Source organism: Gallus gallus, chromosome 3 (assembly GCF_016699485.2).
Source record: "Gallus gallus isolate bGalGal1 chromosome 3, bGalGal1.mat.broiler.GRCg7b, whole genome shotgun sequence".
NCBI classification, from domain to species: Eukaryota; Metazoa; Chordata; class Aves; order Galliformes; family Phasianidae; genus Gallus; species Gallus gallus.
The window spans coordinates 104,993,638-105,007,120 of NC_052534.1; the positions used below are offsets into that span (position 1 = coordinate 104,993,638).

The following is a 13,483-nucleotide window of genomic DNA, read 5'->3' on the forward strand; positions in this document are numbered from 1 at the left end:
GGGAACAGGTGAACACGTCAAGCCCAATCACTACCGCTTCCTAAAGGCTGTGAGTCCCACACAGTGCCTTGGTGATGTCCCCTACCCAGCACTGAGCTCAGTCACAGGAGGTGGTTTTGGGTGCACACACCATTGCCATCCTATGGCTGGAGGGGAAAGATGCCCAGTCCCTGCACTGGTACCCCCCCTTGCTCTGCCCCCAGTGATGCCCACCCCTCTCTGCCCCCAGACCTATCCACACACACACACAGCAGATGCACAGGGGTTCTCATACTGCACCCTTATGGGACAGACAGTGTGAATGCACAGCTGTGATTTAGACAAGATTTTAATAAGAAAATACAAGATAGCGCAGACTGCAGTGACCGGCCCCAGATGAAAAAAAGACAAGGCAGAACAGATAACAGCATCTGGTCCCATTTCACACACAGCCGACCCCTTCTTGTTCCTCTCCCTCTTCCATGCCCTGTCCATTGGTGACTGCGCAGGCTGGGCTCCCAGCAATGCCTCCTTCATTGGACAGGGTCAGGTTGGTGGCCCCGAGCATTTGTGTTGGTGGATTCCTCCCTTTCTTCCATGGTCAGGCATTGGAATAGGGAGGTGATGGGGTCACTGTTCCCAGAGGTAGTCAAGAAATGTGGAGATGTAGCACTTGTGGACGTGGTGGAGATGGAGTGGAGTTGGACTAGGTAATCTTTGACGTGTTCTCCAACCTTTGTGATTCTGGGATTTTATAGGAAAGGAATGGGGTGGCTGAACCTTCAGAACATATTGGTTTGAGGTAATGGATATCAATGGCATGGGACACAGTTAGCAGGCGTGGTGGTGATGGGCCAACGGTTGGACTTGATGATCTTGGAGGTTTTTTCCAACCTTCCTGATTCTGTGATTCCATATGAAAGCAATGGGGTGGCTAAGCCTACAGATCCTATGGACTGGGGCAGGGACATGTGTGATATTAACTGGGCTTGTTTAGCTTGGAGAAGAGAAGGATCTGGGGAGACCTCATAGCGGCCTTCCAGTACTTGAAGGGAGCGTATAAACAGGAAGGGGAACGGCTGTTTACAAGGGTGGACAGTGATAGGACAAGGGGGAATGGTTTTAAACTGAGACAGGGGAGGTTTAGGTTGGATATTAGGAGGAAGTTTTTCACCCAGAGGGTGGTGACGCACTGAACAGGTTGCCCAAGGAGGCTGTGGATGCCCCATCCCTGGAGGCATTCAAGGCCAGGCTGGATGTGGCTCTGGGCAGCCTGGTCTGCTGGTTGGCGACCCTGCACATAGCAGGGGGTTGGAACCGAATGATCATTGTGGTCCTTTTCAACCCAGGCCATTCTATGGTTCTATGATACCAATGGCATGGGACACAACAATTATTGGGCACAGTGGGGATGGGTCGGGGTTGGACTTGGGGATCTTAGAGATCTTCTGCAACCTTAATGATTCTATGATTCTATATCAGTGGTACAGGTTGGTGGAGCCTCCAAACCCTGTGGGTTCAGGAAAAGGATACAGGTCTGGATATCAATGGCACAGGACAAGGTCAGTGGGCATGGTGGGGATGGGTTGGGGTTGGACTTGATGACCTTGGGGGTCTTCTCCAACCTGAATGGTTCTGACTCTACAACAGGAGTAGTACCATCCTACAGCCCCTGAGCCCTACTCAGCGTGACACTCTACACCCCCATGGCCTCCTGCACCCTCTGCTTGTACTCAGCCCTGTCCTCCCGCAGCCGCGCCAGCCAGGGCAGGAGGGACTCGGTGGGGTCGGGCGGTGCCTCTCCCTCAACAGGGCTGAGCCTGAGGACCAGCGGGCGATGGGAGCAGAGCTGGTAGGGGCCGAGCACTGCGCTGCGCACACACATGGCCCTAAGGGCGGCCATGATGAGCGACAAGCTGTCAGCCCAGTGTTTGCCTGCGCTCTGGGCCAGGCGCTGCAGGCTGGTGGTGATGGCTTCCACCCAGTTGGGTAATAAGAACTGCACGTCCACAACCATCTGCAGACTCATCTGCACTGCGTCCTGCAGGAAACGCTCGCAGTGCCCCATGCTGATGCAGGATGGCATCCCCAACCGCTGCACCACGTGCTCTTGCAGCAGCGTGACCATCTCCGTGACCATCTCCTCCCTGTTGCCTTTCCGCATCGGGAAGGCGTCCACCCACCCCGAGAACTCATCCAGCAGCACCAGCAGGGAGGAGTAGCCCTTGGAGGAGAGGGGTAAGTCCTTGACGTGGGCCAGCTGCAGACGTGACCACGGCCCCTCCGTGCGCTGGGGCTGCGGGGGGCTCCTGGTGCAGCTGCAGCACTGCACCCACCGGGCCACCTGCTCGCGGTCCCCTTCCCAGCGCGCCACCTGCCAGACCCTTTTCAGCATCTTTGTCACCCCCACGTGCCCCACATGGCTGAGCGCAACGATCTCCTGCCTCTCGTGCTTGGATGGCTCCCACACCCGCTGGCCATGAGAGGACAACACCCACGCTTGGATGCTCTGTGCTCTCTCCACCACCTTTCGGTTCCACTTCAGCTCTTCCCCATCCCTGCTGTCCCCAACATGCAGCACCCCTGGATTGGCCGACACCCATTGCAGAACGCTCTGCCACAACTGCATGTCTCCCACCCTTCTGTCCTTGACGTCCCTATTCTGCAGCCCTTGCACCACGCTTTGGGAGTTGGCATAGACATACAAAGGCTTGGAGCTCCGGTGCTCCTGCATCAGCACCCTGATGGCCTCCAGCTCCACGTCTGCCGGCGAGCCATGCTGCATCAACCCCAGCAGCCAGCGCTCCTCCAGGTTGGTGGCAGCAAAGCCTAAGGCTGCCACACAGGCCCTGCGCCCTGCTGTGAACCAAACATCACTGTGGGGCACACCGGATGGCAGCTGGTGTAGGAGAGGTGCGGTGTGCACCAGCACGTCCGAACGCTGTGGGGCTGCGGGCATTCTTTTCCCCCCGTTGACCAGAAGCAAGTTCCACTGCTTCTTGCAAGGGATCGGCCAACAGAAGGTCTCGGTGTCACCCCGAAGGAGGTACTTCCAAGGGGAATGGGGCATTTGGATGACGATCGGAGCCGTCCCTATGAGATCCTGGAACTTGTGCACCGCTCTGACCACTGCCATGCACTGCTTCTCCTTGGGCGAATAGGACACTTGGTGCTCCTTCAGCACGCAGGACTTGAACCGGATGGCGACAATCCTCCCCTGCTCATCCTCCTGCAGCAGAGCAGCCCCCATCGTCTCATTGTACACCGTCGGCCTGATGATGAATGGCTGCGACCGGTCGACAAAACGCAACACCGGCGCCGTCACAACGGCCTTTATCAGCCTCCGCAGTGCCTGCTGCTGCTCCTGGCCCCAACGCCACTTCTCCTCATTCAGCAGTGACTTCAGGGGCCGCACCAACTCCTGGTAGTCCTCTACGTGGTCCTGGTGACAGCACAGCTTCTCCAGCAACGAGCTGAGGCTTCTCAAGTCTGATGGTGATGGAGCGTTCACGATGCACTCCAATTTGCTCGCCTGCAGCTCCCAGCCGCGTGCCGACAGCTTCATCCCCAGGTAGTCGACCTCGGGCTGCACCAGCTGAGCCTTCCACAGTTTGACTTTAAAACCAGTGTTTTGGATCAGCCGCAGAACCCTCTTGGTGCGGGACTCGGTCTCCTCACGGGTTCTCCCAGAGATGATCATATCGTCTACGTAAGAAGACACCCAGCCTTTGTCCTCCGGGGGCAGCTGGGCCAGCATGCAGGCCACACGGCGGTGCACGATGCTGTTGGTGAGGTAGAAGCCCGGAGGCAGGCGGGTGAACAGATACTGCTGCCCTCGGAAGGAGAAGGCAAACCTGCGCCTGGAGGCGGCCGTCAGCGGGATGGCGAAGGAGGCGCAGGACAGATCAAGGGTGCTGAAATAGCGGCTGCGAGGGCTGAGCACCTTTGCCACATCCGTCCTGTCCAGGGATTCCGTCGGCTGCCGGGGGGTGACGCTGTGGATGGCCTTGAAGTTGAGCGTCAGCCGCAACGTCTCCCCGTTGTCCTTGGAGATGAGGTGCAGAGGGCTGTTGGAGGGCGAACTGCCCATCACCACGATGCCCTCCCCCAGCATCTGTCGCAACAGCGAGGCCACCACTCTGTCCACGTGTGGAACGAATGATTTCTCTTCTTGGTACGGCACCGGATCCCCGGTCACCTCCACCTGCTCGGCCACCAGCCCACAGTCCATGTTGTACCTCGCCCACACATACGGGAACTCCTTCACCCATGGATTCTTGTGCTCATCCTGGTGCTCCATCATCCCATGGTACCCCTCCATCCATGGCCTGATGCTCCTGTTCCAGAACTCCATGACCCTACGGATGCGCGCTGGAGGCTCAGAAGTTGACAGAAAGAGACTAAATGCCTCTGGGTCTGCACCTCAAAGGAGGAGGGTGAGGAAAGGGGAGGGTGAGGAAGGTGGTGCTTCTGCCCACAGAGCGCTCAGCTCACCCAACGTCTGCTCCTCCCACAGCTGACACTGAGGTCTGTGGGAGAAGAGCAGAGCTGCTATGAGAGCAGAGCTGATAGCAAAACCCTCCCCCGTGTTAACCTTGAGCACAGAACACAGCACACAGAAATAGGAAACGCAGCTGCTGCACCCCCATGCACAGCATCCCATGCATGGCCCTGCACCCTTACGAACACCTGTGCACCCCTATATGACCCTACGAACAAGTATCCCATATGCAACCCTGCACTCCAGTGCACCCTATGCATGAGTGACACGTTCAGCCCCATGCACCCCCATACATGAGCAGCTCTGCAGCCATATGCACCCCATGCAACCTCATGTACAAATGTCCCATACACAGACCTGCACCTCCATGCATCCCTATGCACACCAGTGCACAAGTGCCCTACTCAACCCCATGCACCCCTCTGCGCGAGTGCCCCATACACCCCATGCAGCCCTATACATGAGTGCCCCATTCACCCCATGCACGACTGTCTCATTTGTGACCCTGAAACCCCCCTGCACCCCCATGAACAAGGGTCCCATACATCCCATGAACCCCCATGCAACCCTTTGCACAGTGTCCCCCCTATGCACAGCCCTTCATCCATACACGAGTGTCCCTTACATCCCATGAACCCCCATGTAACCCTATGTATGAGCATCCCATAAACCCTGTGCACCCCTATGCAGTGTCCCACTCACAGCCCTGCACCCCCAAACACCCCTATGCACAGTGTCCCATACACAGCCCTGCACCCCCAAACACTCCTATGCAGTGTCCCACTCACAGCCAAACAACCCCAAACACCCCTATGCAGTGTCCCATACACAGCCCTGTCCCCCCATGCACACCAATACTTGAGCATCCCATACACAGCCCTGCACCCCCCCAAGCAGTGTCCCATACACAGCCCTGCAACCCCACACAACCCTATGTACAGAGTCCCATTCACAACCCCACACCCCTCTATGCACAGCGTCCCACTCACAGCCCTGCATCCCCATGCACACCCATACATGAGTATCCCATACACAGCCCTACACTCCCACACACCCCTATGCACAGTGTCCCATTCACGGCCCTGCACCCCCATGCACCCCTATGCAGTGTCCCACTCACAGCCAAACAACCCCAAACACCCCTATGCAGTGTCCCATACACAGCCCTGCATCCCCAAACACACCCATGCACGAGCATCCCATACACAGCCCTGCACCCTCACACCTCTCTATGCACAGTGTTCCACTCACAGCCCTGCACCCCCATTCAAGAGTATCCCATACACAGCCCAGTACCCCACATCCCCTACACACAGTGTCCCACTCACAGCCCTGCAACCCCAAACACCCCTATGCAGTGTCCCATACACAGCCCAGCACCCCACACACCCCCTACTCAGTGTCCCATACACAGCCCTGTATCCCCATGCACCCCTATGCAGTGTCCCATACACAGCCCCACACCTCCCTACGCAGTGTCCCACTCACAGCCCTGCACCCCCATGCACACCTATTCACGAGTATCCCATACACAGCTCTGTACCCCCATGCACCCCTAGCCAGTGTCCCATACACAGCTCTGTACCCCCATGCACCCCTATCCAGTGTCCCATACACAGCCCTGCATCCCCATGCACACCCCCTACTCAGTGTCCCATACACAGCCCTGCATCCCCATGCACACCCACACACGAGCATCCCATTCACAGCCCCGCACCCCCAAACACCCCTATACACGGCATCCCACTCACAGCCAAACACCCCCACGCACCCCTATGCACTGTCCCACTCACAGCCCCGCACCCCCACACCCCCCTATGCGCGGTGTCCCACACACATCCTCGCACCCCCCCCCTTCCCCACGTACAGTGACCCACACACAGCCCCTCACCCCTATACACCCCCACCCCCCATAGATGCCCGCACCGCTCTTCCGCAGCCTCGCTCTGTCCGCACCTCCGTTCCGCTTCCGCGGGGCCGTTCTCCCCCCCCTCCTCCTCCAGCAGCCGCCCCTCCCACTGCCCCGCTGCGCTCCGACCCCTCTCCCCCCCCCCGGGGGCTGCGTTCTCCCGTTGCTCCTCTCCGCTTATCGCTGCGGGGGCTGCGCTCGGCGCCATGGGATTCTTTGCAATGGGATTCTGTCTTTGCTTTTGGTTTGTTTGCTCTTTCCTTTCTCTTTCGTTTTGCCGGGGGGGGGGGGGGGGGGGGGAGGATGATGGCATCCCTCTCCCCTCCCGTGCCGGCCTGGAGCGGAGGTGATACTGCGTGCCTCAGTTTCCCCAATGAAGGAGGAGGGTTGGATGGAAAGCGAAGCCGCGCCCATCCCCGCAGCGTCTGGGAGACGGCGGATACGGGGGAGGGGGGGTTGGGGGGGGTGCCCGGCGGGGGCCGGTTCCAGAAAGCTCCGGGCTGGGAGCTGGGCGGACCCGCGGCGGCGGGGCGGATAAAAGGGGGCGGGTGGGGGCGGGCGGTGGAGCTCCTGGGGCAGCCGGCACTGAGCGTAGGTAATTCCTTCCCTTCCCTTCCCTTCCCTTCCCTTCCCTTCCCTTCCCTTCCCTTCCCTTCCCTTCCCTTCCCTTCCCTTCCCTTCCCTTCCCTTCCCTTCCCTTCCCTTCCCTTCCCTTCCCTTCCCTTCCCTTCCCTTCCCTTCCCTTCCCTTCCCTTCCCTTCCCTTCCCTTCCCTTCCCTTCCCTTCCCTTCCCTTCCCTTCCCTTCCCTTCCCTTCCCTTCCCTTCCCTTCCCTTCCCTTCCCTTCCCTTCCCTTCCCTTCCCTTCCCTTCCCTTCCCTTCCCTTCCCTTCCCTTCCCTTCCCTTCCCTTCCCTTCCCTTCCCTTCCCTTCCCTTCCCTTCCCTTCCCTTCCCTTCCCTTCCCTTCCCTTCCCTTCCCTTCCCTTCCCTTCCCTTCCCTTCCCTTCCCTTCCCTTCCCTTCCCTTCCCTTCCCTTCCCTTCCCTTCCCTTCCCTTCCCTTCCCTTCCCTTCCCTTCCCTTCCATAGGGACCCACTATGGGAGCACAGCTATACCCTCCTGGTTGCCCCCAGCACCTCCGTGCCATGGGATATGATGCACCAGGCAGGAGTTTCCCACAATGCTGTGTGCCCGGCAGGATGGGAGGGCATCGGTTATTTTGTGGGGGGGGAGGGCAGGAGTTATTTTGGGGGATGATCAGCATTTTTGGGGGGCGAGGTGTTAGCAGGTCTCTTTTTTTTGGGGGGGGGGGGGGGAGGAGGGCAGCAGTATTGTGGGGCAGCAATGGGGGCCGTGCAGCGGCACCCACCAACGATGCTGCAGTGGGGCACGGGGCCAGGACCCCCCCAGGGGCCGGGGCTCCCAGGAGCCCCACCGCAGCTGATAGTTGCGCAACTCTCTATTTTCGGGCATTCAGTAGCCACGCACTGCAGCTGAGCTATTGCACAACGCTCTTGATTTTTTGGGGGGGCAGCCCCATCGAGGCTTTGCCTCCCCCCCCAGCCCTTCCCAATATCCTTCCACCCCCCCCCCTCCGTGTGAACACGGGGAGAAGAAAAAGAGGAGAAGAAAGTCCCGCTCCGTTCTTTGGCTGCATCGGAGTTTGGCACAGCCCTACCCAATGCTGTGCCCACGGCGGTGGCCCGGTGCCCGCTGCTGACTCACGGCCCCGTGCCCGGATCCCAATCCCTCTCACTGCCTTCACCCACACAGGTCCAGGCGGCTCTGGGACGGGACCATGGCGCTGCCTCTGCTCGCCCTGCTCAGCCTGGGGCTCGTCTGCCAGGGGGGGCAAGGCCTCGTGCCCCCCAGCGAGCTGAAACGTAAGTGGGGGTATGCTTTGGGGTGGAGGGGTGGGGAGGAGCAGGGAAAGGATGCTCGCGCTCGTTGCTTTTGGGAGGGTCGTTCCCTGCTGGCGGTGGGGAGGGGTGAGCGCTGTGCCCGTGGGGATGGGGCACAGCATCTTCCTTGAGGAGTGGGAGCGTGGCACTGGGGCCGGATGCATGAAGGTGGCTACTGAGCGGGGTGCGGGGTGGGGGGGAATCTATGGGTGATACTGCCCAAATACTGCCTGCAGAGGGCAGGGGGATGCAGCCCCATCCAGCTGGGTTAAGGTTTGGTTTTTAAGTCACTTTTTTGGAGTTCTGTGAACTTGACTTTTGTGAGCAAATGTTTGCATGCACTGGGGGAAATTCAGCTCGTCTCGGCAGCAGTGAGCTCAGAGATACTCTCCCTTCCATCCTCTCTCCCTTCCATCCTCTCTCCCTTCCATCCTCTCTCCCTTCCATCCTCTCTCCCTTCCATCTATCCATCCCTCCTCTCTCCTTCCCTTCCATCCATCCCTCCTCTCTCCTTCCCTTCCATCCATCCATCCCTCCTTCCCTTCCATCCATCCATCCCTCCTTCCCTCCCTTCCATTCATCCCTCCTCCCTCCCTTTCATCCTTCCATCCATCCATTCTCCCTCTCTCCCTACCTCCCATCCATCCTTCCATCCCATCCTCCCTCCCTTCCATCCCATCCTCCCTCCCTTCCATCCCTCCCTCCTCCCTCCCTTCCATCCCTCCCTCCTCCCTCACTTCCATCCCTCCCTCCTCCCTCTCTCCCTTCCCTCCCTCCTCCCTCCCTTCCATCCCTCCCTCCTCCCTCCCTTCCATCCCTCCCTTCTCCCTCCTTTCCATCCCTCCATCCCTCCCTCCCTTCCATCCATCCACCCCTCCTCCCTCCCTTCCATCCATCCCCCCACCCACCCTCCCCACAGAGCTCTCAGCAGCCGGCAGCAAGTACATTGACACTGAAGTGGAGAATGCCATCAATGGGGTGAAGCAGATGAAGACACTGATGGACAAGACCAGCAAGGAGCACCAGGCCATGCTGCACACGCTGGAGGAGACCAAGAGGAGGAAGGAGGTGGGTGAGGTGGGGAGGGTTGGGGGGCTCAGGGCTGCAGGGAGCTGATCCGGGGGGGTGCATGCTGTGCCATGCAGGAGGCAGTGAAGCTGGCCTTGGAGAAGGAGAAGCAGCTGGCAGAGAAGCAGGAGGTGTGCAACGAGACGATGCTGTCACTGTGGGAGGAGTGCAAGCCCTGCCTCAAGCACACCTGCATGCGCGTCTACTCCAAGATATGCCACAGCGGCTCGGGGCTGGTGGGCCGCCAGGTGAGCTGGGCTGGGGGTGTCGTAGGGGGCGGTGGGGCTTTGGGGCTCAGCACTGACCCCAATCCCACGGCAGCTGGAGGAGCTCCTCAACCGCTCCTCACCCTTCTCCATCTGGGTGAACGGCGAGCGCATCGACGCGCTGCTGGATCGGGAGCAGCGGCAGGAGCGGCGCTTCGAGGACCTGGAGGAGCGCTTTGGGCTGATGGAGGACGGCGTGGAGGACATCTTCCAGGACAGCACGCAGCTCTACGGGCCTGCCTTCCCCTTCTTCCGAACGCCGCCCTTCGGTGGTTTCCGCGAAGCTTTCGTCCCACCCGTGCAACGTGTCCGCCTGGTGCCACCGCGCAGGAGGCTGTCCCGGGAGCTGCACCCCTTCTTGCAGCACCCGGTGCATGGCTTCCACCGCCTCTTCGAGATGACGCAGCGCATGCTGGATGGGGGGCACGGCGCCTGGGACCACCTGCTGGGGGGCTTTGAGTCAGGTAGGAGCGCAGCGCCACCACAGTTCCCCTTCCTTGTCGGCGTGGAGGATGGGCTCAACCCTAATACGAGACAGCGGAGAATCCACATGGAAACCTGGGAGCCTTAGGTTCTGCCGTTAGCAGAACTGGGATGGGTTTCGGGGTGGTTTTTGCCTGTAGTTGCACCTCAGGGGGGCTAGATGCCAAAGGGATGAGTTGGTGTTGGGTTTGGATGCGCTCATCTGGGGCTGTCCCTATGTTGTCACCATCCCTGCGTTGTCACCTCCGTCACTGTCTGCTGGGCCAGAGCCATGGCTCCACGCAGGGCAGCTGGGAACAGGGCTGATTGCAAAACAGTGGTTGGCACAGAGTGCTCTGGTCCAGAAAACATCTCGTTTGGGGCCAGGAAATGTTTGTCGGTGAAGTCAAACTTCCCTGGAAAAAAGTGCTTGAATGGCTCACAAAAGCCCTGTGGTGCAATCTGGGCTTGTTGGACCGAGGCCTGGAATAGGGGATGTCCCCCATCTGTGTCCCCCATCTATCCATTGTCCCCATCCTCCCATGGTTGCCCAATCCATTGGTTCCTCATCCAAACTTTGGTCCCCTATCCACAATCCCTTCTTACCCATGGCCCCCCAACATGGTTCCCCCCCCATCCGTTGGTCCCCTATCCATTGTTTCCATCCACCCATGGTCTTGCATCCATCCATTGATCCCCTATCCATGGTCCCCACCTACCCATGGTCCCCCATCCATTCATTGGTCCCCACCCATTGTCCCCATCCACGGTCCCCTTTCCATCCATTGGTCCCCTATCCATTGTTCTCATCCAGCCATTATCTCCCATCCATTCATCAGTCCCTTATCCATTGTTCCCATCCACCCATGGTTTCCCATCTATCCATCGATCCCCCACCCATTGTCCCCATCCATGGTCCCCCTTCCATTCATTGGTCCCCTATCCATTGTCTCCCATCCATCCATCAGTCTCCCATCCACTGTTCCCGTCCACCCATGGTCTCCCATCCATCCATCGGTCCCTTATCCATTGTTCCCATCCACCCATTGTCCCCATCCACGGTCCCCCATCCATCCATCAGTTTCCCATCCATTGCTGCCATCCACCCATTGTCTCCCATCCATCCATTGGTCCCCTATCCACTGTTCCCATCCACCCATGGTCTCCCATCCACCCATTGGTCCCTTATCCATGGTCCCCCATCCATCCATCGGTCTCCCATCCATTGCTCTCATCCACCCATGGTTCCCCATCCACCCATTGGTCCCCTATCCATTGTTCCCATCCACCCATGGTTCCCCATCCATCCTTTGGTCCCCTATCCACCGTTCCCATTCACCCATGGTCTCCCACCCATCCTTTGGTCCCTTATCCACGGTCTTCCATCCATTGGTCTCCCACCCGTTGTCCCCATCCAACCATGGTTCCCCATCCATCCATCAGCCCCCCATCCATGTCCCCGTGTCTCTGCTGAGAGCAATGTGACTGGGCAATGCTGTCCTTGCTGTGGCCGCATTTTGGGCTGCGGGGTGTGGGGAGCTCCCTAACGTGTTGCTCTCTGCAGAATCCCGTAACTTCAGCACCGATCGCATGGTGTGCCGTGAGATCCGGCGCAACTCGGCCGGCTGCCTGCGGATGCGGGATGAGTGCGAGAAGTGCCGGGAGATCTTGGCTGTGGGTGGGTAGGGGGCAGGAGGGGGCAGGATGGGGGCTGTGCCTGGCTGAGGAGGTGCGGGGTGAGGTGGGGAGGGGGCTGTGAAGGGATGCGGGGCGTGGGGATGGGAGTGCAGGGGATGGGATGCAAGGGATGGGAGTAGGAATGCAGGGGTTGGGATGAAGGGGATGCTGGAGTTGGGGATAGGGGTACAGGGGGTGGGATGCAGGGAGTGGGGATGCAAGGGGTGCAGGGATGCAGGGGATAGAAGGGATGGGGATGCAGGGGGGGGATGTAGAGGATGTAAAGATGGGGACGTAGAAGGTGAGGATGGGGGGTGCAGGGGATGGGGACACAGAGGATGCAGGGGATGGGGATGTAGGAGAATGATGTGCAGCGGATACAAGGGGTAGGGATACAGGGGGTGGGGCTGTAGGAGATGGGAAGGGGGATGCAGGAGATAGAGGTGCAGGGGATGCAGCGGATGGGGATTTAGAGGATGGAGGTGCGGGGGATGCAGGGGATGGGGATGCGTGGGATAGATAGGGGTGCAGGGGATGCAGGGGATAGGGGTGCTGCAGTGCTCCCTGACCCCCCATCCGTGCCCCACAGACTGCTCGCAGACAGACCCGGTGCAGAGCCAGCTGAGGGAGCAGTTTGAGGATGCCCTGCGCCTGGCCGAGCGCTTCACCCGCCGCTACGATGACCTCCTCAGCGCCTTCCAGGCCGAGATGCTCAACACCAGCAGCCTCCTGGATCAGCTCAACCGTCAGTTCGGTTGGGTCTCACGCCTGGGCAACCTCACGCAGGGCACCGATGGGTTCCTGCAGGTCACCACGGTGCGTCCCTATTGTCCCCAGGGCTCTGCCAAGGCCTCTGGGCCCCCCTCCGTGGCTGAGGGAAAGTGGGTCAGGGGGAGAAAGAAGCGATTGTGCGGTCCCCTGTGCACAATAGCGGCCGTGGGGCCGGGTGCCAGAGCTGGGGGGGGGGCAGCGTGGGGGGTGCGAGGAGGGCTGAGCCTTCTCTCCGTGCCCCCTTCCCTCCAGGTGTTCTCCAAAACTCCCAACCTCGAGGACCCGTCAGCGCCAGCCGACACGCAGGTGACGGTGCAGCTCTTTGACTCGGAGCCGCTGTCGCTCACCGTGCCTGGGGACATCTCCTGGGACGATCCACGCTTCATGGAGATCGTGGCCGAGCAGGCGCTGCAGCACTTCAAGCAGAACAACACCATGTGAGTCCTGGCCCCCATGTCCCCTACTTCCCCATCCCCTGCATCCCCTAGGGGTGTCCGTGTGGTCTATGGGTGTACGCAGCAGGCTGGAGCTGCTCCGAAGCATTAAAACCCTCCAGCAACCCAGGCTGAGCGCTCAGCCTGCTTAGGCTGGGGGCTGTTATGCCTCACCCCCCCCTGCTTTCCTTCCTCTGGCAGAGAGTAGCTGTCCCTCCTACTGCTCCGTCCCCACATCAGTGGGTCAAACGCCGTCACCACCGCTCCCGCTGCTGGGCCCCCCCCTCCCCAGGGCCCGAAGCAGGCAATAAAGGTAGAGTGAACCCCCCCCCCCCCCCACGTCGACTGCGCTCTCCTGCTGTGCCTTCTCGGGCTGTGCCCCAGCACAAATAAACCTTGTGGAAAAAGCAGCTGTGCAATGCTGGGATGAGTCGTCGGGTGTTGCGAAAGGGGAGAAAGCTGAGAGCTGCCACCACGGATAGTTTCCTGTTCCTGTGCTGGGGTGAGGAGCTGGCCT

General features: G+C 59.9%; 2 protein-coding genes across 4 annotated transcripts; one reads left to right on the forward strand and one right to left on the reverse strand.

Annotated features, from left to right (window-relative positions):
- Nucleotides 1–310: 310 nt before the first annotated feature.
- LOC121110417 lies at nucleotides 311–6,451 on the reverse strand. Its single transcript, XM_046939412.1, has 3 exons — nucleotides 6,407–6,451; nucleotides 4,474–4,508; nucleotides 311–4,357 (listed from the first exon to the last, which is right to left on the reverse strand). The coding sequence occupies exon 3, from the start codon at nucleotides 4,331–4,333 to the stop codon at nucleotides 1,676–1,678; it is 2,658 nt and encodes an 885-aa protein (XP_046795368.1). The 5' UTR covers nucleotides 4,334–4,357; nucleotides 4,474–4,508; nucleotides 6,407–6,451; the 3' UTR covers nucleotides 311–1,675.
- Nucleotides 6,452–6,531: 80 nt separating this feature from the next.
- Nucleotides 6,532–13,376, forward strand: CLU (clusterin). Of its 3 annotated transcripts, none has more exons than NM_001396178.1 (9): nucleotides 6,532–6,633; nucleotides 8,161–8,270; nucleotides 9,208–9,356; nucleotides 9,434–9,604; nucleotides 9,678–10,086; nucleotides 11,649–11,762; nucleotides 12,351–12,577; nucleotides 12,785–12,969; nucleotides 13,168–13,376. In NM_001396178.1, exons 2-9 carry the CDS (start codon nucleotides 8,186–8,188, stop codon nucleotides 13,172–13,174), a joined length of 1,347 nt encoding a protein of 448 aa, NP_001383107.1. In that variant the 5' UTR covers nucleotides 6,532–6,633; nucleotides 8,161–8,185; the 3' UTR covers nucleotides 13,175–13,376. The 3 variants fall into 3 exon arrangements, with proteins under 3 accessions (NP_001383107.1, NP_990231.2, NP_001383106.1); NM_204900.2 differs by lacking the exon at nucleotides 6,532–6,633 and adding an exon at nucleotides 6,950–6,984; NM_001396177.1 differs by lacking the exon at nucleotides 6,532–6,633 and adding an exon at nucleotides 6,950–6,980.
- Nucleotides 13,377–13,483: the final 107 nt, after the last annotated feature.

Bases quoted from the DNA above. Each gene is read 5' to 3' on its own strand.
- LOC121110417 (XM_046939412.1), bottom strand. From the start codon at position 4,333: ATGGAGTTCTGGAACAGGAGCATCAGGCCATGGATGGAGGGGTACCAT.
- CLU (NM_001396178.1), top strand. From the start codon at position 8,186: ATGGCGCTGCCTCTGCTCGCCCTGCTCAGCCTGGGGCTCGTCTGCCAG. The intron at 10,087-11,648 runs GTAGGAGCGCAG...TGCTCTCTGCAG, and splicing joins GCTGGGGGGCTTTGAGTCAG to AATCCCGTAACTTCAGCACC. The intron at 11,763-12,350 runs GTGGGTAGGGGG...CGTGCCCCACAG, and splicing joins CCGGGAGATCTTGGCTGTGG to ACTGCTCGCAGACAGACCCG.